At 34.1% G+C, this 26,826-nt stretch overlaps 1 protein-coding gene across 7 annotated transcripts in view; it reads right to left on the minus strand.

Annotated features, from left to right (window-relative positions):
• The window catches only part of EXOC6 (exocyst complex component 6), a 296,986-nt gene that overhangs the window by 120,991 nt on the left and 149,169 nt on the right, over positions 1 to 26,826 (minus strand). For all 7 annotated transcript variants that reach the window (XR_013550527.2, XM_078434598.2, XM_078434597.2 and 4 more), the window contains 5 exons: positions 19,163 to 19,315; positions 17,744 to 17,812; positions 6,278 to 6,361; positions 1,249 to 1,295; positions 997 to 1,117 (listed from right to left, as the gene is read on the minus strand). Coding sequence is in view for 6 of the 7 variants with exons in the window: in XM_078434598.2 (XP_078290724.1) it covers positions 997 to 1,117; positions 1,249 to 1,295; positions 6,278 to 6,361; positions 17,744 to 17,812; positions 19,163 to 19,315 (474 nt within the window). In the remaining variant the exon portion in view is untranslated. The remainder of the gene's footprint in view (positions 1 to 996; positions 1,118 to 1,248; positions 1,296 to 6,277; positions 6,362 to 17,743; positions 17,813 to 19,162; positions 19,316 to 26,826) is intronic.

The raw sequence follows: 26,826 nt of genomic DNA on the forward strand, positions 1-26,826 counted from the left end.
GAGTCAAATAAAATATAACCAGAAAACAACATAAACCAGAAAACAAATAAAACCTGAAACATTTTCCTTTAATATGCCAGGCTTATAATAAATTTAAAATCTTGATTATTAGTTAAATCCATGGCTGGCTTCCTGTATCCAGTAAAAATTCTTAGGGCAAGACCATAACATAATTATTCTTTAATATGTTAGAAAAAGTTATAGTTCATTGGACAAACAAGTGTATAAAGAATCTACATTCCTGATAAATAAAAAATGTATATTTACAATCTAAATACTATATGAGCTAATAATCCTTTAAAATATTTTCAATCTCTATTCCTAATAATAAAATTATAAATAATTACAAAATTTTAAGTATGGGGAGATTTTACTGAAGGTAAGCTACTAAAACTGTCTTAAGAAAACATCTACAATAAGCAATTATTAGTTTCAACAGTCTCTATAGTACTAGTATATTATTTCTACAAAAGGTGTATTATGCAAATTTTGATCATTTTACTTTAATGCATAAAAAAATTTCCCATTACATAGAAGTTCATTATTTCAAATGGTTTAAATTTTGACAATTGCATATTTTTAAGAAATCTGTAATTATATTACTGCAAACAAATTATAAACATCGAAGAACAAGTTCTATTGAGTTTTAATGGTGGAGTTTATTTTGGAAACAAAGAATTTGGAATGATAATTAAAAACCCTTTCTTCACGGTGCTTTTCAGTGATCTAATGAAGAGGTCAGTTGAGACTAATGAGACCAGCTTAATTCTTCATTTTCTATTAATGCTGGACTAAAAATGTCTTGGGAAGCCCCAGTCAGTTGCAAAATTACAACCCAGTATAACCAGACAAAAGCCCAACATTACTGCTTCCAAATCTGAGCTGCTACCAAAAATGCAGAATGATGGAGGTACGGTTTTCTTCTGACATCATGCATTTCAGAAGTTCCTGAAGTAACTGAATTAAAAACTTAGTAACATAATTTGGCTGACTTACTGAATGAGCTCTAAGGACAGCAATTATCTTTGAGAGGGCCATGTTCCAAAGTTCATCAGTGTATGCCCTGGTTACTAATCCTTGGGTCACATGTAAAATGTGATCTTCCACCACAAAGAACCTAAAAACAGTAATTACCAACATAGCATGTGTTAAAAAAAAAAAAAAAAATTAAAACCCAAACAGAAAACAAGCAGTTCTGACATTTAACATAATATAAAAATAATATTTATCTCCATTTTAGATACATACCCTACAATTTGAGTGAAATATCTTCTATAGCCATCAACTGTTTCATGCTTTAAATGAAAAATAAAAATCAATTTAAACCAATAAATACCAGTAACAATAAAGTAAGTTCCAAGTCACTACCATATTTATTAACAAATATTTATTGAGGGTCTACTATATGCTGCATACATTTTTAAGGTATCAGGGTTACACTGGTAAAAAGCAAAAAGCCCTTACCCTCATGGAACTTGCATTCAAAAAGAGAAAGACAATAAACAAGTTAAAAAGTAAATATAACTTTAAAACCTTCTTCACAGTAAGCTAGTTCAAGCCACCATAATTTCTCACTTGGGCTATTATATCATTCTCCTACCTAATCTCCCCAGCTTTCAGGCTTGCTCCCTTCAGTCTATTCTCCAGATACCTGCCAGGATGATACTTTTCAAAGAGTAATCAGATCATTATATCTTCCGCTAAAAACCTTCCAATGACTTTATATCTGATTCACAATAAAAGCCAAACTCCTTAAAAATGATCTACAATTGCGTGTTAATAATTGTAACAAAAGGTATACAGGAAAATATTTGACCATTTGAACTTCATTCTTAGAAGTTAATTACATGAAATATTTCATTATTTTAATTACGTTCAAATGCTGTATTTTGCATATTTCATAAATGTGATCAAAATTTTCAAACATCTAAAAAAATTTTTCAAACATCTGGGGTTTTTTTTCAGGTTGTGGGGAAAGAAATAGTTTTACCTTTCAGCTTTAAAATACTATGATCAGAGATGGGGCACCTGGGTGGCTCAGTCAGTTGAGCAAACAACTTCAGCCCAGGTCATGATCTCACAGTGTGTGAGTTCGAGCCCTGCGTCAGGCTCTGTGCTGACAGCTCGGAGCCTGGGGCCTGCTTCTGATTCTGTGTCTCCCCCTCTCTCTATCCCTCCCCTGCTCATGTTCCGTGTCTCTCTTCTTCAATAATAAATACACATTAAAAAATTTTTTTAAATAAATACATAAAATAAAATATGATCAGAGAGAATGGAATCTACATGAGACCAGATGTTTGATATTTCTGGATACTTGCTTTATTAGATAGTATATTAGTCACATTTTATAATAAGCCATGTGTGCTTGAAAAGAAGAGGTTTCTACAGTTGTTGAAACAGGCTTCTATATGGTTTATTAGAACAAGCCTGTTAAGCATGTTGTATACTCTTATTGATATTTTATCTATTTGGTGTATAAGATACTGAGACATGCTTAAAAATCCACTACAGATTTCCCATTTATCCTTTTAGTTTTGGCAATCTTGTATTAAATATTTTGAGTCGATGTTATCAAGTGCTTATAGGTTTCAATTATTTTTTATCAACACTAAGACATGAATATTTCATTTTTTATCATTCTAGATTTTTTTAATATTATATGAAAGTATATATTTTGTTTCCACTCTTTTACTGGTTACCCCAGAAATTGCATTATGCATACTTAAATAATCAAACCCTAAAATCAATCAATATTTTTACTCTTCTGGACAATTTAGAAAACTGTAGTATAGTTTCATTTCATTAACTCCTACCTCACATTTATGCTTTTGTTGTGTATTTTAATTTTATCTTGTTTTAAAGCCCATAATATTTTATTAACATTATTTTCTATGGTTGACATAGATTCACCCACATATTTATACTTTCTTTGCTATTCATCCCTTCCAGCATCTCATATCTTCCATTTGGCACCACTTTCCTTTTGCCTGAAGTAGATTCTTTAGAATTTCCTTAGTAAGGGTGTCTTAGTAACAAACTCTCCTCTTCTTTGTCTGAAAATGTCTATCTTTGCCTTTGTTTCACTGGATATAGAATCCTAGGTTGACAGTTATTTTCCTTTAGCATTTAAAATATGCCACTGTTTTTATTTCTCATGGGTAAAAACCTAGGAGTAAGACGGCTGGGTTGTAGCATAAGTGCATGCTTAACATTGTAACAAATTGACAAACTATTTTCCAAAGAGGCACCATAGTTTTTACACCCACCCGAAGTGCATGAGGGTTCCAGATGCTCCACATCTCACCAGCACTAGCTATGATCAATCTTTTTAATTTTAGCTAGTCTAGTAAGTATGTAGTGGTATCTCACTGTGGTTTTAATTTGCATTTCCCTGATGAAACATTGATATTGAACATCTTTTCATGTGCTTATTTCTCATTTGTATATCTAGACAAATCTCTACTTGGATCTTTTATCCATTAGTTTGGCTTTAATTATTTATAGTTATACAAATTCTTCTATATTCTGAATATAAACCCTTTGTTAGACATGAGTTTTACAAATATTTTCTCTCCATCTGTGTCTTGTCTTTTCACTTTCTTGCCAATGCCTTTTGAAGAGTAGTTTTTCATTTTAATGTTCAATTTAACAATTTCTTTACCTTATGGTTTATGCTTTAGGTATCTCACTTAAGAAAATACTGCCTAACCCAAGGTCACAAAGATTTTACCCTTTGTTTTTTTTCTAAAAGTTTTAAAGTTTCATCTCTTGCGTTTGGGTCCATTTCTTGAATTGCTGATTGAGGTAAAAGTCAGTATTTTTTTGCATATGGATAATTTAATTATCTTGTAGTCAAAAGATTTCAAGTCTTTTATATTTCCTGAGATTTATTTTATAGCCCAGCATTTGATCTACCTTGGTAAACCTTCTATGTGCATTTGAAAAGCATGCGTATTCTGCTATTTGGGGAGGAGTATTCAATAAATGTCAATTAACTAAAGTTAGCAGATACTATTTTTCAGGTCTTCTATTTTCTCTTTATGGTCTGCGATTTCACTATAAGATCTCTCAGAATGTATTTCTTTTTACTTAACTTACTCGGGATTCCTTGGATATGACTCTGTAAAAGTTTATAGTTCTTGTCCATACTGGAAACTTCTCAGCCATTATGCCCTCAAATACTCTTCTGTCTCACTTGTTCTAGCTTCTCTTTCTGAAATTCCAACTAGATATGTTAGACTTGCTATCTGTATCCCCTCTGTCTCTCTTCGGTATTTTTATCCTCTCATCTCTCTGTGAGGCTTTCAAAGTAATCTCTTCAAATCAACTAAGAATTCATCAACTGCTAAACCTATTCATAAAATTTTTAATTTTGATTATTAGATCTTCAATTTCTAGGTATTCCACTTGATTTTTCTTCACTTTGGTAAGTATTTACAGTTTCTTGTTCCCTATTTATATCAGCAAGCTTGCTTTTTATTTAAATATATTCAATAATTACTATATTAAATGGCTAATAATTTGGGGCATCTATCATAAATCTTTTTAATCTTAGTATAGTAGGTAGATAGTGGTATCTCACTGCAGTTTTAATTTGCATTAAATTCACAGTTACTCACAGTTCATGAGTTTGAACTCAGGCTCTGCACTGACAGTGTGGAGCCTGCTTGGGATTCTCTCTCTCTCCCTCTCTCTCTCAAAATAAATAAAAATAAATAAATAAAAATAAGTGGCTAACAATTCAAACACTAAAAGTCTCTTATTAGGATTTATTTCTGTTGCCTACATTATATATTTATGTACACACACACACACACACACACACACACACATATATATATATTTTTTTTTCCAGAGAGAGCACAAGCCGGGGAGAAGGGCAGAAGGAGAATCTTACCCAGGCTCCACAGTCAGCACAGAGCCCAATGCAGGGCTTGACCCCACAACTACAGTACCATGACCTCAGCTGAAATCAAGAGTCAGACACAACTAACTGAGCCACCCAGGAGTCCCTCTGTTGCCAATATCTTTAATGATTCTCAGTTGTTTTATAATTATTTTTGACTGTGATTTGCTAATTTTCCTTGAAATTATGATATGAAAGTTCAGAGATCTGCATTTGTTTCTACTGGCAATATCAGCATAGAAATACTTCAAACTAAATTTTCAACCTGAGATTTTTTTCAATTATCCAAGTAGAATAAATCTGTGTAGCAAACACATGTGAGAATCCACTTGTTATATATTCTCAGAGATTTTTTTCGCCTTGTTCCTTCAGCACCAACATTTAAGATAAGCAATGTCCTTACAGTGTGTGGAGGAAAGAACAGAGAGGTTTTGCTAGATTTTTAAAATATATAACATTGTGTCCATTTGTTTTTTTTAAGTAATCTCTACTTCCAATGTGGGGCTCAAACCCATGACCCCAAGATCAAGAGTCGCATACCCTACTGAGTGAGCCAGCCAGGTGCCCCCAGATGTTTTTTATCTCTAGGTCATCCTAATAATGAGGCTCTAATTCTTTGGAGTCTTAGCTTCACAAGGGAGACAACCTCTTATCAGCTACTTTGGGTGGCTCTCTGTACACCTATGTCCTCAAAATTCATGCTTTCCCATTCAACAGATGCCTCTAAGATAAAAGCCACAATTAGTGCTTAATTAAACCTATCTGGATTTCTGCCTTCATTTAAGTTTCCCTGTTTTATTTGTTCTATAATGGGATATACTGTATAAATTACATACAATAAAACTCACTTTGTCATGCACTGTTTTCACAAACACATCTAGTCATATAATTATCACAAGTGCAATTCCATACAGAGCAATTCCATATTCACTTAGTTTTTCTCCTAACTATACTTTTCTACCAAATCCTCAGTGCAGTTAAAAATAATTTTTAAAATGTTTAAATGTTTTATCCAGCATCTTTAGTTGTTTTGTCAGTAGAACAATTAATCCAAGTACATAGTCTTCCATGTTGTCAGAAACTAATTATCACTCCCTGATACTTTATATATCTTCTTATTTCTCTTTTTATTTATTCACTATTTTATTTGTTTACTATCTATCTCTAATAGAATGTAAGCTCATGAGAGAAGGGACTTACCTGTTTTGTTCACTGCTATACCCTTAGCACCTAAACCAATTATTGGAAATGGTAGATAGTCAATAAATATTTGTTGTTGAATGAATAATGATACATGCTCTGAAGAAATTAAGGTGGGGTAAGAGGTAAAAAATGACAATATAACCAATTCAAAATGTTCACATAACTTACCATATTTGACTGGGGCTGCAATACCAGTCTTGCTTGTTTCTTCCTTTGTTTTCGGTAATAATTTTCAAATGTTTCCTCATCACCCTAAAATAAAATCAGCAGAGTAATGAAACATAAACATACTACAAAACAGATAACTTCTTTACCACTAAGAATCATTTAAATTAAAAAAAAATTTTTTTAACGTGTATTTATTATTGAGAGACAGACACAGAGCATGAGCAGGGGAGGGGCCGAGAGATGGAGAGACAGAATCTGAAGCAGGCTCTGATAGCACAGAGCCCGATGTGGGGCTTGAACTCACAAACCACGAGATCATGACCTGAGCTGAAGTCAGACGCTTAACCAATTGAGCCACCCAGGCGCCCCTCATTTTAAATTTTCTAACAAACGGAATATAACTGAAATGGTATTTCATACTGATGTCAGGAATAAATTTTTGACTTTATAGTTCAAAAAGAGTAACCTTGTTTGTTATCATGACATTTAGGAAGACTAAATGTAAATTCAAGCAATTTAACAGTTGCCCAACTTATCACTAAGGTTTTATAGATTTCTGACTGACTAACTCAAAATATGGCTGTCAGTGAGGAGAACTAAATAAAGAAATTGGCTGTAAAGTCTCAACTTCTGAAAATAATGTATAAGACTCTACATGATCTGGCACCTTCTTCCATTTCCTGCCTCATCTCAGTATATTCAATATAGCATTTTCTTTTCACTTCCAGACTTTTGTACAAGCTATTCTTGAAAAGTGCTTCCCAGTTGTTTCTCTATATGACTTATATTTATCCTTCAGGACTCACTATAGATGTCACTTCCTTTAGAAAGCCTTCCTCAACTTCCTGAGGCTTGCTATTATCCGTGTTATCCCATAGTAATCTGTATATCCATATCACTGCACTTATCAACTGTGTTATAACTTTTTTTTTTTGAGAGAGAGAGAGAGAAAGAGGAGCATGTGCAAGGGGGGGAGGGCAGAGGGAGAGGGAGAGAGAGAATCTCAAGCATGGTCCACTCCTAGCACAAAGCCTGACGCAGTGCTCCATCCCATGACCATGAGATCATGACCTGAGCTGAAACCAAGAGTCAAATGCTCAACCGACTGAGCCACCCAGGTGCCCCTGTGCCATAACTTCTTAATTAGCAGTCTATTGGTCCATTGTCTAATAGCACTTTCTGTGACAATGAACATTTTCTATATCTGCACTGTCTTCTGTGGTAGCCACGAGATAGATATGGCCACTGAGCACTTCAATGTGGCTAATATTACTGAGACTCTGAATTTTAACTTCGTTTAATTTTAATTAATTTAAATTTAAATAGCCACATACAGCTAATAGCTACCACACTGGATAACAGAGATCTATCTTTACTACCTGACTCCAGTCTTTTAGAACATGCTCCTGTCCAACCAGTTGGCCGTTGTATCCTTATTACTTAGCACAACATTTGGTTCATGGAAGGCAATCAATTGCTATTTGTTGAAGGAATGAATGAATGATTGAAATGATATATCCATTTCTTTTGTCTTCCTCTCTGCTTAAAAGGAGAATCCATCCAGAGTGAGAAGAAAGGACTAGGAACCCATTCCCCTACTCAAGACTCCAAACAGAATCCAAAAGAAAAAAAAAATTACTAGGGAAAAAAAAATCAAAACTCCTATTTTCACAGAAAAAAATTTTTTGATAGTTTTACTATTTAAGTAGTTATCCAAAAAAAATGACTTTTAAAGTTTTTTTTTTTTTTAATGTTTATTTTTGAGAGAGCGTGAGCAGACGAGGGGCAGAGAGGGAGACACAGAATCTGAAGCAGGCTCCAGGCTCTGAGCTGTCATCACAGAGCCTGATGCAGGGCTCGAATTCACAAGCCACGAGATCATGACCTGAGCTGAGGTCAGACACTTAACCAACTAAGCCACCCAGGCACCCCAAAAAATGCCTTTTCTTAATGCTACAAAAACTAAACTCACAATGCAAAAAATAAGTTTACCTAGGTAACCCCTAGGGCAGCTCTCCCAGTATTTTTGTACTCAAAGAATTAAAAGAATTTCAAAAAAAACTATGATCCCCCTCACACAGTTTTTATTTTAGTAACTAAATTTTTTCCATTATGAGTTTAAATAAATACAAAGGACGCAATTTCAAGTATATTATAAATAAAACTATTACATCCTCATTTAAACATATCCAATGGTTATCTACAATCATTTAAAAAATATATGAACATGCTCTTCCTTAATATTTAGAAATAAATTACAGTTTTCCTTTTTCTTTTTTAATTAATATTTTCAGACTACCACCCTTATAGATATTTTCTAATTTAATGTGTTTTTTTCTAATACTGTGTATTTTTTTAAGTAAACTCTACCCCTAATGTGGGGCTCGAACTCATGACCTTGGGATCAGGAGTCACATGCTCTACTGACTGAGCCAGGCACCTCTCTAATACTATATTTTCTAGTGTAGTATGTTTGTATTTTTATTTTATTCCTGAGACCATAAAGATTTAGGTGTTAAGGTAGCTTTTTCCTTCTAGGTTGAATTAGCATTACAATTAAGAAAGAACTGATCAATACAATCTAAGTATATTATAATTTTAGATAATTAATAAAACAAAACCTAAATTTTTATTGGAAATTAGTTTCTTAATATGATGAATGGGGCTTTCCTGTTTTTGCACCTAACAACATACTTTTTAGCTAAAAACTCTGAACTACAGATTTAGTGTATTTAATTTATCGATAAAATACCCACCCTAAAACCCAATTAGCAAGGGCAGTCCTCACAATCAAACTATTAAATAAGGCAAGTGTATTAGTATCACAGAAAAAAATCTGACTTCATGTTTTGACTGAAATAAATATGTTAGTATGCACTATGGGATATAACATTATGAAAACCACTGAGAAATAAATTATAAAATTAGTCAAGATTAAGATTATTTAAATCCAAGGTGACTGTTTTATCCATTCATGTACCTTAAAAAGCAAGGTAATAAATCACTTTTCATTACTTAAATGCTGAAGTAATTACTCAGAGTAATTACTGAGAGCATTACTTAATGCTCTCATTACCAAATTTATAATAATGCAATGTAATATACAGATACAATTGTAAGTTACTTACAAAAGGAGGAGTATGATTAAAAAAAATCAATATGCCTTCAGTAAATATGTGGACATACATAAAATTTTGATGTTCAATTTTGGAAATAAAATAAAACCAAGTATAAAAGTCAGGTACGACACATTAATTTTGTTAGATATGGTAGAAACTAATCAGTCTAGCAGCCAGTTTTTATTTTATTTTAATATGAAGTCAAAAATATCACCAATTTGGCAAATGGCTTTTAACAGTTTTTCTGAATCACAACTTACGTGAATATGAAAGAATGGGTTAGTCAATGTAACTTCGAAACTTTAGCAGCCCCAGAAAATACTCCAGTTATATTTAAAAGATCCCACTTCACTAACTCATATTATTTTGGCTGTTTTTCTTTACAGCAAATGACACATCCTAAGGATGAGTATTAAGATTAGCCAAAAGCACTGTCTATATTTAAACACATACATCAGTTTTACATTCAAATTTTCCTATGTTCTTGCTTCTGTACTCTCACAATATTCCCTCTTAAAAAGCAATATATTCACTGTCAACAGCTAGAGAACAAAAGAGATCAGGACCTTAAATGAAAATTGGTCATTACTCCCACCTACCATGTGTCAGAACTAAGAATATCCCAGGGCGCCTGGGTGGCTCAGTCGGTTGAGTGTCCGACTTCTGCTCAGGTCATGATCTCACTGCTCATGGGTTTGAGCCCCCATGCTGACAGCTCAGAGCTGGGAGACTGCTTCGGATTCTGTGTCTCCCTCCCTGTCTGTCCCTCCTCCTGCTTGCACTCTCTCTCCCAAAAACAAAAAACAAAATTAAAACATTAAAATTAAAAATAAAAAGAACTAAGAATATCCCACCACAAGACAAAATATATTTTTTCTAACATGGTTTATCCTTTTCTGCACAAGAAAAGAAAGGCACACTTATGTGTACACACTCCCTTAATTAACCATTAAAGGAGACTTCTTTATTTGGTACACTGGAAGTTTTTACACGACAATGCACAAAGGCAGTTATCAGTGAAGGATCAATACAATGAGTATCAGTGATGGACGTGTCTTTCTTTTATAAAGTTAGTGTGGTAACCTCCAAGATGGCCCCAAAGATCTCTTGCGTAGTCCCATCCCACAGTCCAACCAGGGGTTGATCTATGTCACCAGTAGGATATAGCAGAAGGTATGTCATTTATGATATTAGATTACAAAGGACATTATGTCTTTCCTTTCAGCCTCCCTCAGATCACTCACTCTGGGGAAGCCAGCTGCCATGTCATGAGGATTGTCAGGCAGCCTTGTAGACAGCCTATGTGGCAAGGAACTGAGGCCTTCTGCCAATAGTCATAACAGAGGCAAATCACCCAACCCTTGTCAAGCCTTCAGAGGACTACAGCCCTCACTGACATATTGACTAGAACCCCATGAGAGACTTTGGGCCAGAATGGCCCTGCTAAGCCACTCCCAGATAGCTAACCCTGTAAAATAATAAATGTTTGTTAAGTGCAGCAGTAGATAATTAATATAACATCTTAGGTAGTTTTTCTATAAATAGACACCAAATGATACAATAAGGAAGCATTCAAAAGGGAGACTGTTCCAGAAGTGAGGAAAGCAAGGAAGGACATGAGAGGAAACCAATCAAGAATGCCAGATTCAGAGTCCCTGAACAGCTCAGTCAGTGGAGCATGTGACTCTTGATCTCAGGGTTGTGAGTTCTAGGCCCACGCTGGGTGTAGAGATTATTTAAAAATAACAAAATGTTGAAAGATTTTTTTTAATGTTTATTTATTTTAGAGAGAGAGAGAGCACGCGCATAAGCAGGGTAGGGGGAGGAGGAAAGGAAAAGGCAGAGAAAGAGGGAGACAGAGGATCCAAAGCGGGTTCTGTGCTGACAGCAGAGAGCCCGATGAGGGGCTCAAACTCACAAACTGTAAAATCATGACCTGAGCCAAAGTCAGACACTTAACCAAATGAGTCACCTAGGTTCATTAAGATTAATAACAAAATCTTAAAAAAAAAAAAAAAAAGAGTGCTTGATTCAGGCAAAAAAGTCTTGAAGAGGATAGGCTTCAACTTGATCCCACAGTAAAACTCTAAAGAATAAATTATACTGCAGAGGGATTTTTTTTCTTTTTTGGTTTTTGATTTTTTTTTTTTAGGGGAGTAACCTGTTCTTTTATTGATGCAAGTACCTCCAGTCACACCAAAACTGACATCTTACATTATGGTACAGCTTTGTACTCAGAGTTCATCTCAAAATACCAAATATCATAGTTAGGGTATGCATCAAATTGGGAAAATAAAGGAGAGAATGTAGGCACATGGTCAGGCAGATAACAGAACAGATGACCCAGTTCAGCGCACACTGATGTGAAAGCTCCTTAACACATGTACAGGAAATGTTCTAACATTGTATTCCAAATATATATTCTCAAGTTCTAAGCCCTGATTTATCTCAACTATAAAAACAAAACAGTATGTACAATCTAGAACATCTGAAAAGTGCAAAAACACTGTAACAATACTGTGTAAAGATTTGTGCTCCCCCCAGGGCTGAGGACTCTAAGGAACTTCTAGCTGTTATGAAAAGAGATCCAAGGGGATCTGGGCAGAGCACCAAAAGTAAGAGAAGGTGAGCTGAGGTTCCCAGAGAGATCATTTTTAGGAAAAACCGGAGGATCTAAAAATTCTTTCCTTAAAAATTCTAGGCCAGGACCCTTTGGAAAGCCTATAAAACCCCTAAAAGTCTGAGGACAGCAATTCTCACATTACCTTCAGTATTCCTTATTTTAAGAAAAATGGTCCCTGTACACACAAACTTTATAACATGGCCAGCTAAGGAAATTCACATAGCTCTTAGGATTTCTCAAAGCCTTAAAAATGATAAGCTATATTGTGGTTATTATTTGCAGCATTTTCCAAAGAGAACCTTTTTTCCCCCAGTATACCTATTTTCCTTTCATGGTGCATACATCTGTTCAAACAGAGCTTGGACAATGCTACCTTAAGGATTTTGGACATAGAGTTCTTTGGCTAAAATGGACTTACAACCAAAACACCTAGTCCTTGAAATCATATATATTAATGAAACCCTTCTATGATAATCCTTTTATCATTTACTGAGTGTTACTATATACTGGGCACTACACTAAGCATTTTATTACTTCTATTTACTCTAATATCCAACATAGCTTTATAAATTGTTATCCATATTTTGCAAATAAGAAAATCAACTGAGAAGACTAATTTGCCCAGTTACTACTAGAAAGTAGTGGAATGAAATAACAAATGAAAGGAAAATAATTATAATAATAAAGAGGAATTAGCTTTATCAAATTTTGGTCATAATTTTACTTTTACCAATTTTTGGCCATATATACCAACTAGAAGTTTTCTTGATAATGAAAGTTTATTTACATTTATAGAACAGTAAAACCTTGCTCACACAGTAAAAAAGGGAAAAGGTCTTGCCTGAATTAGTCAAAACTGACATCTTTTAAAATGCAGGTTTCTTAAATTTATAAATTCTTTAAAGAAATAAAAGATATAAAAACATACAGAGAACTAAAAGTAAGTTATCAAAAATTATAAATCAATAGTTCATTATAATAACATAAATTCTGAGACTTTTCATTAATTTGAATATTTGGCTATATGACTCACAGATTCTTTATGAATAATCACAAAGCTGACTGGAGTCTAAAACTTTCTATCATTCTATTGGTTCTCTACCACTGACTTTTGATCATTTTGATAATTTAATTAGGCTTTTGTTTCTTTCATTTTAAATCATGAAAAATGAAACATAATCTAATACCCAGCATATCATTCTCAGGAAAGCCACACTGAAACCTCACATAATATCTGTTGGTTCAACATTTTTTTGCACAAGGTATAAAAGACATATTCTTTCCCAGAGATTAATGCCTGTTGACATAAGCTACCAGGATAAAGATATATGAAATAATGTTATTAACATTTAGTGTGGTGTTAAAGAGCCAATTACTAATTCAGCAAATTTTTATGAAGTATCAGATGCAATGAAAGGCACTAGGGAAAGAACAATAAACAACACTGTCATGGTCACTATCCTTGTGGATCAGGCAGACATAGAACAAGGATAACACAAAGTAACAGAAGTGCCTGTTGGCACTCACTGCAGTTTACTGGGCCCATGTAAGACAGAAAAATTAAGCATTATCAAAGCAAAAAATCATTCTTCTCCACTAAGACCAAAAACCTATAGGGAAAAAAAATCTAATTTGAAAGGAGTTTTTAAAGAATCAAACCACAACACAAGCCACTTTAACGACTGAGATAATTAAGAACCTCATCTTGATTAGAATCCAATATGATCTAATTTGAAAACAAAACAAAGAAAAAAAAGAAAAGAAAAAAGAAAAACTTGAGATCAGACAACTGGAAGCCAATTTTTCTCTTTTTTTTTAATTTTTTTTTAATGTTTATTTATTTTTGATATAGAGAGAAAGACAGCATGAGCAAGGGAGGAGCAGAGAGAGAGGGAGACACAGAATCAGAAACAGGGTCCAGGCTCCAAGCTGTCAGCACGGAGTCCAACGCGGGGCTCAAACTCACAAACCGTGAGCTCATGACCCGAGCTGAAGTTGGATGCTCAACCGACTGAGCCACCCAGGCACCCCTGGAAGCCAATTTTTCAATGTTACTATATATATCAATGTAATCAATGTAATCTTGATGGAACCTATCCTCTCTCTCAGGTTATAAATGTGCGTAAATGTATATACTACTACCTGATATTATAAAAGATAAAACACTAAATTTGAAAAGAATCTAAGCAGTTAAAGTATTTTATAATCACACACACATTTGAAAAATTATTTCATCATAGAATAGACTAAAAGTATGATTGTTTTTACACAATAGTATAATTTAGGGGTGCCTGAGTGGCTCTGTCGGTTAAGCGTCTGACTCTTGGTTTCGGCAACAGTCATAACCTCATGGCTCCTGAGTTTGTGCTGTAAGCATGGAGCCTGCTTGAGATTCTCTCTCTCCCTCTCCTTTTATTTGTCCCCCAATCATGCACATGCATGCATGTTCTCTCTCAAAATAGTAAACTTTAAAAACAAAATAAAAATGATGCTATAATTTATTACAGCTTTACCAACAAAAAAAATTTTATAGGTCTATTCAAGAATGCTCAACACACTTGAAACATCACTAATTTGTAAAACAATACATTTAGATTGATACTGTGCTTATCACTTTTATATTGGCTCATAAGTACAGAGTTGGTCCTGCTTTTACTAGAGAGCTAAAAGAAAAAATTAAGCTAACTAATGAAGATAATGCTATTTGCTCTAATTAACATATTACCATTCCTTTTCAATTATTTTAATTTTAACTTAATCCAATTTCAGTGAGTAATCCAAACCTCAAAACTCCTTACCTATAAATGCCTTCTGTAGATATGGTAAATATAAATGCCTTCCATAGACATATTCTAAGTGCTGAAAGAAAAAGACCAAAAATTCTATATCTAGAAAAACTACTCATAAAAACCAGAGAAGAAATTAAGACATTCCCAGATAAACAAAAACTGAAAGAATTTGATGCTAGTCGACCTCCCTAAAAGAAATACAAAAGGCAGTCCTTGAGGCAAAAATAAAAGGACACTAGACAGTAACTCTAATTAACATGAAGAAATAAAGTCTCAGTAAAGGTAATATAGAGGTAAATATAAAGACAGTATAAACATACTTTTATTTTTGTAATTCCATTCTTCTGATTCAGAAAACAACTATACAAATAAATAGTTATATTATGGTTTATATGTATAAAAATGTAAGTAGTATCTCAATAATAACACAAAAGAGGAAGATTAATATGAACTAGATTGGTTTTTTAATTTTTTTTAATGTTTATTTATTTTTGAGACAGAGACAGAGCGTGAACAGAGGAGGGGCAGAGAGAGAGGGAGACACAGAATCCGAAACAGGCTCCAGGCTCTGAGCTGCCAGCACAGAGCCTGAAGCGGGGCTCGAAACCACGAACCGTGAGATCATGACCTGAGCCGAAGTCGGACGCCTAACCGACTGAGCCACCCAAGAGCCCCTAACTAGATTGTTTTAAGGTAGGATGTAAATTATAATCTCCAGGGCGAACACTAAGGAAATACTATATATATTACATGTGTGTACATATATATGTTAATTATCATATATTACGTTTATTTATATATTTAAACATATTTATATATAATTAACATACATATATATGTAGTTATGTTACTAATATATACATGTTTAGATATGTTAAAAGAAATGACAAGAGAATTAAAATGGTTCATGAGAAAACATCTACTTAATGCAAAAGAAAGTATTGGAGGGATAGAACAAAAAAGAAATAAGATATATTAAAACAAATGGTAGGTACAAATTTGATCTTATCAGTGATTACATTCAACGCAAATGAACTATGGGGCTCCTGGGTGGCTCAGTTGGTTAAGCATCCGACTTTGGCTCAGGTCATGATCTCATGGTTCATGAGTTCGAGCCCTGTGTCGGGCTCTGTGCTGATAGCTCAGAGCCTGGAGCCCGCTTCAGATTCTGTGTCTCCCTCTCTCTCTGCCACTTCTCCACTTATTCTCTGTGTCTGTCTCTCCAAAAATGAATAAACACTAAAATAAAATTAAAAATTAAATTAAAAATGAAATAGAAGCAAATGAATTAAATTAAACACTCCAATCAAAAGGCAGAAATAGGCAGACTGGATTTTTAAAAATTCATCTATATGCTATCTACAAGAGACATACTTTAGATTCTAAAACACAAAGAAATTGAAAATAAAAGGATGGAAAAATATACCATGCCAATAGTAACCAAAAGAGTTAGAGTGGCTATACTAGTATCAGCCAAAATAGACTGTAAGCCAAAAAAAAAGAATACACAAAGAATGACATTTCATAATGAAATAAAGTTAATCCATCATGAAGATATAATAATTATAAATATACATTCACCTAAAAACAAAGCCTCAAAAATACATGAATGAAAAGTGGCAAAACTAAAGGAAAAATAGATAATTCAACAGTTACGATTGGAGACTTCAATATTACCACTTTCAATAACAAATAGGCAGAAGACCAACAAGGAAAGAAGATTTGAGTAACAGTATTAAATCAACTAGACCTAACAGATGTCTACAACACACCACAACAACAGCCAGATACACATTCTTCTCAGATGCACATGGAACATTCTCCAAGATAAACCATATGTTAGGCCATAAAACAAGCCTCCATAAATTTAAAAGGCCTGAAGTCATACAAAGTATGGTCTCTGACCACAGTGAGATAAAATTTGGAATTGGTAACAGAAGAACTTTTGGGAAATTCACAAACATATGGAAATGAAACAACACACCCTTAACTACCTGTTGGGTTAAAGAACAAATAACAAGAAATTAGAAAATATTTTGAGATGAATGGAAACAAAAAAACATACAAAAACTCAAGGAATGCAGCTAAAGCAGTGGTTAGAAGGAAATTTATAGCTGTAAATGTCTGTATTAAAAAACAAAAAAGATCTCAATCAATAACCTAAACTTCCAACTATGTGAAAGAAGCCAAGACACAAAAACCCACATTTACTATGACTCTATTTATATGAAATATCCAGAAGAAGCAAATCTATAGAGATAGAAAGTACATGAGTGGTTGCCAGGGGCTGAGGGTGGGGAGAATGAGGAGTGATTATTAATGGGTAAGAGGTTTCTTTCTTTGATAATGAAATGTTCTGGAATTAGTTTATTTATTTTGAGAGGGAGAGACAGCATGAGCAGGACAGGAGAGAGACAGAGAGTATCCCAAGCAGGCTTAAATTCAAGAACTGTTATATTGTGACCTGAGCCAAAACCAAGAGTCAATGCTTAACTGACTGAGGCACTCAGGCGCCCCAATAATGCTATTATTTTTCGAAAGAATAATTGTTTAATCAAAAATGAATATAATGTTGAAGAAGTAAACATATGTAGAAGCAATATATTTTAAAATAATTATGATGCAACACTAGCACAAATATAAGAAGGGTGAAATGAAAGTATATTGTTAAGGTTCTTCTACTTGAAGTGGTATATCACTTGAAAGCAGATTATGATAATTTATAGAAAAAAGTAAGTGCTTTACTTGCAGGGAATATTTCACAAATATTTATGCATGAAGATTTACAACTCATTGAATTTATGGTAAGCCTTTAGAAAAGCAGGCCTAAAATGTGTACATGTCTTTCTTATTATACAGATATTTATGTGTATATACATACATATGTGCACATATACACAGACACAAACACTATACATATACAAAAGATACTCACCAAAACAGAATAAATGTGTAAACATCGGTAAACAGGAGAAAAATCAACCAGATCCTGAACAGTTAAGACCTGAGAAATAAAACCACATTTTAAATATCAAACTACTAGCTTACTGCTGGATAATGTAAGTTAAAGATAGACAAGGAGACTCATAGACTTCATGTTATAACATTTATCAACTATAAAAATCACATAGTATTAACACAATGCCTTTTAATTGTCTTGGCTTTTATTCAATAGTTCATTCTTTATGTATTAATCATCATTGTTGAGTATTTTAGATTATAAGGTAATTAAAGGACAGAGACTGTATATCACTAACATGCTTGGGAGGAGAGAATATAGAGATTCTCTGAATACCGATTAAGAAAGAACAAAAAAGTAAATTTCAAAACCATTTATTTAATTTCCAGAGACTAATCAGGACTCACTAATTCCACATTAAGAAGACACTAAACTGTCTTAGGCAGTTTATTTGTCTGTATTCAGTACAGTATCAGACTCCACAACATATGCATATACATACAAATACATGTGTGTACATACACACATACATGGAGATACACACACATAAATGCATATAGTCTCACTCATCTTCAGGCATATAGTAGAAACATACATACTGAACATTCAGTTGTTTTCAAAGCACAGAGAAGACCATGGGCATACATTCATATGGTTTATCAGTTAATTAAAAGTTCTACTATGCCCTGACTAGGACCTTAGAAACAGAATTTAAAATCTCAATGACAAAGCAAAACTTAACAGCCTCCTCATGGTATGAACTAAATTCAAAAAACATTCAAAGGAAAAGACAGAAAGTAGGCTCAACTGAAGACTTTGTGTACAGAGTAAGATTAGGAATAAATTTGGATATAGAGGATGAAAGAAAGTGAATATTTAAGAATAATTTCAAGTTTTCTAGACATAAAACTTTTTCAAGAATTAAAAAACTTGCACCATATTAGAATCATTCTGTAATATCTCAGCACTAATGGGGGGTGGGGGAAGGTGGGCTTTCCAGAATTAGTCTAAACAAGGTCAAGCCATCATGAAATTAAAAGTTTGCCACAGATAATTAAAATGAGTGATCACTACAAAAAAAAATCATTACATTTACAATTTTACTGCTAATTATGGCAGAACACCCAGGTTCAACTACCTATGGCTTATAAATGTAATCTAGAATATATCCTGTTTCTCTGTCAATTAGGCAGTCTATTATTTCAGATGACACATTGCTCTAATAGCTCATTACAAACTGATCTACATAAATTCAATTTGCACATAGGAAGACTGACAGTCACAAAGATGTACATCACAACTGAAAAGAAGAAATTCGTGGAAAAAAAAAAAGAAAGAAAGGGAAGAAGAAGAGGGAGGGAGAGAAGGAGGGAAAAAGGAAGGAACTCCTGTCACCTCTTCTTCATTCTCATCCTCTTCCTCAAATGCACGTTTCAATTCAACTTCATTCCTTTCTTCTGGAATTCTACCATTGAAGTGCATATTCTTCCCAAATTGTACACGATTTTGCTTCTGCAAAGCAACACTGAAGGTTTTCTGCTGTTGTGCCTATATTGGAAAAAGAAAAATTCAGATTATTACAACAATTATTATGATCAAAATCAGTTCAAGAATTTGTTCATATTTTCCCATCTTTTTAATGGGCTTGGGTAAAGGATTTAGAGTAATGTCTCATTTTTTATTCATGATTTATGTTCTCAGTCTTCTTTCTGGACAGTTGTGCCAGGGTTTATCAATATTATTTGAAAAGACTAAGAACCAATTTTTGGCTTTGTTGATCCTCCCTAATGTATTTTGTTTTCTATTATGTTGATTTCTATTCTTGATTATTTCCTTCCATTTTTTTTTAATTTTATCTTACTGTGGTAAGTGTACTTAACATGAAATTTACTCTTAACAAATTTTTAAGTGTATATGCATTTACACATACTAATATTAATATATTAATACATTGCTGACTATAGGTACAAGGTTATGCAGCAGACCTCTAGAGCTTATTCATCTTGCCTAACTGAAACTTTAGGTTTGCTGATGAGTAACTCATTTCCTCTTTGCCCCAGTTCCTGGCAACCACGATTCCACTCTGTGAGTCTATGAATTTGACTATTTTAGATACGTCACAATTTCCTTTTTAAAGACCGTATACCACATACCACTATACGTATATACCACATTTTCTTAATCCACTCATCTGTCAATGGACATCTGTATTATTTCTGTATCTTGGATATTATGAACAATGATGCAATAAGCATGGGAAGTGCTAATCTCTCTCAAGATTCTGATTTCAATTCGTTTGGACTGATATCTATCTAGGATTGCTGGATCATACTGTAGTTCTATTTTTAACTTTTTGACTCCCCCTCTCTCTGCCCTTCCCTCACTCATGCTCTGTCTCTCTCTCTCTCAAAAATAAACATTAAAAAAAAATTAATAACTTTTTGAGGAACCTCCTCAAAATAGCAACTATACTATTTTGCATTTCCTCAACAGTATGCAAGGCTCTGATTTCTCCACACACCTGCCAACATTAGTTGTCTTTTGTTTGATAACAGCAATCATGAGAGGGGGGAGGTGATATATCCCACAGTGATTTTGATTTGCATTTCCCTAATGGTTAGTGATATTGAGCATTTTTTCATATACCTGCTGGCAACCTGTATGTCTTCTTTGGAGCAATGTCTATCCAAATCCCTAGCTGATATAAAAAATTTTTTTTTCTTTAATCTCTATTTATTTTTGAGAGAGAGAGAGAGAGAGAGAGAGAGAGACAGAGTGAGAGTGGGGAAGGGACAGGCAGAGAGGGAGATACAGAATCTGAAGCAGGCTCCAGGCTCCGAGCTGTCAATACAAAGCCCAATGCGGGGCTCGAACTCAAACTGGCTTGAACTCAAACCATGAGATCATGACCTGAGCCCAAGTCCCCCTCTGAACCAACTGAGCCACCCAGGCGCTCCCCCTAGCTGATTTTTAAATCAGGTCATTAAGGTTTCTTGCTATTGAGTTGTATGTAATCCTTATATATTGTGGAAATTAACCCCTAATCAGACCTAAAGTTTGCAACTATTTTCTCCCATTTTGTTGATTGTCTTTTCACACTGTTAATTGCTTCCTTTGATGTGTAGAAGCTTTTTAGTTTGGTATAAACCCACTTGTTTTGTTTTTGTTACCTGTGCTGTTTGGGTCATATCCTTCTATTTTCTTTGAATTTGTTTATTGTTTCTCTAACTCCTTGAGATGAATATTTATGTCACTGATTTCAGCCTTTCTTTCCTAATTCATAAATTTAAGGCTTTAAATTTCCCTTAAATGTGACTTTTGCTGCACCCTACAAGTTTTGTCATACTTTCGTTATAATTCAAAATATTTTCTGGTTTAAATTGAGTTTCTTCTTTGATCTATGGATTATTTAGAATTTTACTTCTTAATTTCCAAACCTACAGAGATGTTCTACTTACCTATTTTTTCTGATTTCTGGAATAATTCCAATATGGTCAGAGAACATACTATCATTTCAATCCTTTTAAATTTACTGACATTTGCTCCATGAACCAGAATGTAATCAATTTTGGTAAATGTTCTTTAAAAAATGTATATTCTGAAATCATGCAATATACTGACATATGTCAAGTAGGCCAGTGTTGTTAATCATATAATTTGAAAGGACTGTGTATTAATTTTGTCTACTGTTCTAGCATTTACTGAGAGAAGTGTATTATTAATATCTCCCATTATGATCAAGTTGTCAATTTCTTTTAATTCTGACAATTTTTGCTTTATAAATTTTATTTTATTATGGGAACAAATTTAGAATTATTTTCTTGATGAACTGAGTATTTTTATCTCTATGAAATGTTCCTCTTTCTTCTACTAATAATTTTGTCTTCAAGCCTGCTTTGATATTAATACATACAAATTTTTGCTTTATATATTTTGAGACTACATTATTATGGGAAAAAATTTAGAACTGTTTATTTTCTTGATTAACTGAATCTTTTTATCACTATGAAGTGTTCCTCTTTCTTCTAATAATTTTGTTTTAAAGGCTGCTTTGATATTAATACACACACATCAGTTTTTTTAATTGATGTTTGCATGAGGTACCTTTTCCATCCCTTTGCTTTCAACCTCTCTATATGTTTACATGTAAGGTATGTCTCCTATAAGCAGAATAACTTAATAGAAATTTTCAAACCCATATCAATTCTCCTTCTAACTTATATGTGGTTGTTGTCTTGCACTATTTTAAATAAAGGGGCAAAGGTAAGAGTTGATAGTAGCTGAATCTTATCAAAGTAAATATAATACAGGTATGTGAGAGGGAAAGGTATTATCCTTGTGCAAGTCATGATTTAGAGGTAGTGTGGGTCCAAAACCAACATGCCAGCAAAATAGTTGTCATAAAATAGTTTCTATAAATATGTAAATCCTATGTTTTTGTTTTACACAGCCAATATAATATATGCAATTTTACCCAAAATAGTTGTCCTGTTTACCTGTAACATCTCTGGGTTTTTAACTGGGATCATTTTCTGTCTGAAAATAGTATTTCTTTTATGTAGGTGTGCTAGAAATAAATTCTCTAGGTATTGTTTATCTGAAAAATATCTCCATTTCATCTCAATTTCTTTTTTTTTTAAGTAAACTCTATCTCCAACTTCTTTCTTTCTTTCTTTCTTTCTTTTTTTTAAGTAAACTCTAACCCCAACATGGGGCTCGAATTCATGATCCCAAGGTCATGTCTACCAAGATGCGTCACACGTCATACTAACTGAGCCAGCCAGGTGCTCCCATTTCACGTCCATTTCTAAAAGACATTTTTTGGTGGGTAAACAATTCTAGGTTGACAGATAAGATTTGTTAGCACTTCAGATATATTAGCTCACTGTCTTTTGGTTTCCATTGATTCTGCTGAGAAGTCAGCTATAAATTAGTATTATTACTGTTCTTTTAAAGATAACAAATTTTCCCCTCTGGCTGCTTTTAAGATTTTTCTTCTTTTCTTTACTTTTCTAACATTTTACTATTCTATGCCTAAGTATGGGATTTCTGTATTTCTCCCACTTAGAATTCACAACACTTTTTGAATCCATGGCTTCAAGGTCTATCCATATTATTTATGTCCATCTCTCTTTCTTCCCTTTTGGGACTATAATTACACATATGTTAAACTTTTCCATCTTATCTCATATGTCTTTAAACTCTTTATTTTCTATCCTTCTGTTTCTCTGAGCTTCAATTTGGATAACTTCCTCTGACCTACCTTCTGGTTAATTAATTCTCTCTTTAGCTGTGTCTAAGCTGTTCTGCCAACTATACACTGAGTTCTTAATATGTTCATATATTTTCAGTTCTGAATTTACAGATGGTTTGCTTTATGGTTTTAACTGATCTGCCAAAATTCTTAATCTTGTCTTATAGTGCTTTGACTATGCTAACTTTAAAGTCCATGTCTAACAGTTCCATTGCTTAGACTTTGGTTCTCATCCTAGAGTTAGCTTTATATGAATTACCACAGCATATATTCCTCTTCATTTCAATGAGTCAAGTTAAATAATGATTCAACTATTTTAATGACCTTCGGTTTGGAATATTGTCAGTTTTACAAAAGAATTCCCACTAATTCTTTCTTAAGTGAAAAACCAGCCACATAAAATCTAAAATACCAGAAAAATTAAAAAGATATACATGCATGAATGTACATAAAATATGCTGCCTTAACTTCAATTGATTATTGCTAGTGAAAAAAAAAGTTTAATTTTCTGAAGCCCTAAAGTTACATGGGACCATTTACTTCCTGAGCTGGCATGTGTGTCTGTTGGTGGGAGGGAGTGGTTCACTCTTTGGCCAAAATCCCAACTCTATGAAATATCCACTAACCAACCTCACGGAAGGAACTACAGTATCAAGCTGTCCAAACTAACTTTGTCAAGGGTTTTCTGTTTTCAGAGAAGTATAAATCATTTTTTAAAAGCACTGCTTCCAAACTGTGTTGTACGCAAAACTAGCAGTATCAACAAGTATTTCTTGAGAAAAGGTTCTATACTCATTTAAGTTAAATAAACATTATATACTGTATCCCTTTTCAAGAGATTTAGAATTCATAACTGAAGAAATATGCTTAAAATTAACTCAGGCTTCCAAAAGTTATTTGACCATTTAGTCCCCTGTTTTCCACTATTAAAATGTGTGCCAGAAAATATAATATGGAAAGTGTTAACTGAGACTATGAATTTTAGGTATTTAATTGTTAATTAAACATTACTCTACTCACAGTGGGCTCATCTCTCACATTAGAAAGAGGGGGGAAAAACTACAAGTACTGTAGTACTACAAGTACTACAAGTTTTGTTTTTCACCTTACAAATTTTCTCTGGGGACACCTGGGTGGCTCAGTCAGTTAAACATCTGACTCGATTTTGGCTCAGGTCATGATCTCACAGTCATGAGGTGGAGCCCCATGTCAAGCTCTGCACTGAGTGAGGTAGCTGCTTAAGATTCTCTCTCCTTCTCCCTCTGCTCCTCCCCTGCATTCTCTCTCTCAAAAAATTTAAAAAATTTTTAAAAACAAAAAATTCTCCCCAAAGAAGCTAAAACTCAACTCTAAGATCCTTTAAAAAAATAACTTTTTGTGCGACTCAATTTGAGCATGGTACTAGATCCCAGGAAGTTAAAAATAAATTGGATATAACCCATCACTTAAAAAGCTTACTGCCTAGTTAAGGATACAAAATTAAGCAATTATAATGTAGTGTGAAAAGTATACAGGATATAGACTGAGGAGGAAGTGACCATCTCTTGCTGGCAAGAGTGAGACAGAGAAAGGCAGATTCCATAAACTAGGAGATGCTTAAGCCAGCTTTTGGGGGAAAATGCAGGAATTCAGCAGAAAGGAAATTTGGAAAAATGGAAGGCATTCTAAATAGAGGAAACAAACTGTGTATTCAAAAATTTGTAAGAAATCCATTACTGCTATATCACAGGAAGGAGTACCAGGAGATGAGGCTTTTGTTTCACGCTGAAGAATTCAGATTTAGGTAAAGGGTCACTGGGAGTCACTGAAGAGAAAGTTGTCATACTCACATTTTAGAATAGCAAGCAAAAGACTAGAGATAAGGAGAATAATTAATTTGATATAACAACAGTCTAGGTACACAGAAAGGAGGATACAGAATCGATAGAAATTGAGAAGCAGAACTGATCGTTACCGAGTAGAATTTAGTAACAAATTACATAAAGAATATAAATACTCCTGAAAAGTCTAAAGTGTTCCCCAGTTTCTGCCTTGTGAAAACTGGACATATTACTCTGTGACATAATAAACATAGGAAAAATCAATACATTTTGTAAGAAGATAGTTTACTTTTAGAAATGCTAGATTCGATGTGCCTACACGATACTCAAGCAAATATATAACAAGTAAATCCACAAATGGGACATTAGATAATGGAATTAAGACATGATTAGGAAAGGTTTCTGTGATGAAAGGTCTGTTTAAGTTGCAGAGGTAGGGAGCTTGACGCTTTTTACAAGAAAATAATGGTAATAAACTCGGAAGAGTCCATTCCCTTTCAGTAGGAAATTCTCATAAACCTGAAATCCTAGGGCCCATGACTTGGTGGACTGCCTCAGTAGAAAGAGTCCAAAGCTGATTCATGAAAAAGAGGTCTGAGAAGATAAGTTTAATAACGAAACTTAGTTAAAACTGACTATATAATAGAACATGAACTTTAAGTGGTTTTTGTTTTGTTTTGTTTTGTTTGTTTGAGAGAGTGCAAGAGGGGGAGGGGCAGAGAGAGAGAGGGTCAGAGGGTCCAAAGTGGGCTCTGCACTGATAGCAGTGAGCCTGATGTGGGGCTTGAACTCATGAACCGCAAGATCATGACACTCAACTGACCGAACCACCTAGGTGCCCCTAGAACATGAACTTTAAACTATCATTGATATCCTTGTGCTGAAAATACCTTACCAAGTGATTATGGGTTTTTTATCCCCATTACATACACAGAACTCCTTGCTCTTAGGAGACTTAGGAGAAAAAGTACTGAAGACATTGTGATGCTGAAAGCAAGAATGTAATGTTGAAGAACTCTCCAGTGTAGAAGAACACTCACTGATCAGAGACAATCAGTCAAAAGGACTTTCTTTATATCCTGAGAAGAAATGGGAGATGCTACAAGAAGAATCAGAGGCTCCCCTGATTCTCATTTTATTTATTTATTTTTTAAACCAAGAGTTGGATTTTTTTTTTAATGTTTATTTATTTTTGAGACAGAGAGAGACAGAGCATGAGCAGGGGAGGAGCAGAGAGAGAGGCAGACACAGAATCTGAAGCAGGCTCCAGGCTCTGAGCTGTCAGCACAGAGCCTGATGCGGGGCTCAAACTCACAGACGGTGAGATCATGACCTGAGCCGAAGTCGGACGCTTAACCGACTGAGCCACCCAGGCGCCCCCCCCCCCCCCCGATTCTCATTTTATTATAGAATGCATCAGTCCTATTAAGTATCTCTTGAAGTGTCAACAGTGAAGGACAAAGATGATCACTTCAGAGAAAAGCTATGACATCTCATACTTTATTCCACCTGAATAGTGAGGTAATATCCAATCTTTTTGGTTCCACTTTCCTGGGGCTTTCTTTTATTTTTTTTTTAAATGCTTATTTTATTTTTGAGAGAGAGAAGGGGACAGAGGACCTGAAGCGGGCTCTGTGCAGACAGCAGAGAGCCCGATGCAGAGTTCACTCTTAGGAACCATAAGATCATGACCTAAGCTGAAGTCAGATGCTTAACCGACGGACCCACCCACTCGTCTTTCCTGGGGCTTTCTTAACGGATGTAGTTCTCTGGGATAATGACAGTCTCTAGATTCAGCATCTCTGGATTCTTCTGAACTCTAGCTTCAAACCTTATTCTCTCATACTTACTTAGTCTTTATCTTTTCCAGGCTATTAATCTAAGGTTCCAACTCTAGCCTGCTGGCCAACACTTCTACCACTTCTTTTCCTATGCTACTGCCCACAATGAATCACATTTCTATCATTCCAATGGTAAGGAAAATG

The sequence above is a fragment of the Panthera onca genome, chromosome D2 (assembly GCF_046562875.1).
Source record: "Panthera onca isolate mPanOnc1 chromosome D2, mPanOnc1 haplotype 2, whole genome shotgun sequence".
In the NCBI taxonomy this organism is placed as follows: Eukaryota; Metazoa; Chordata; class Mammalia; order Carnivora; family Felidae; genus Panthera; species Panthera onca.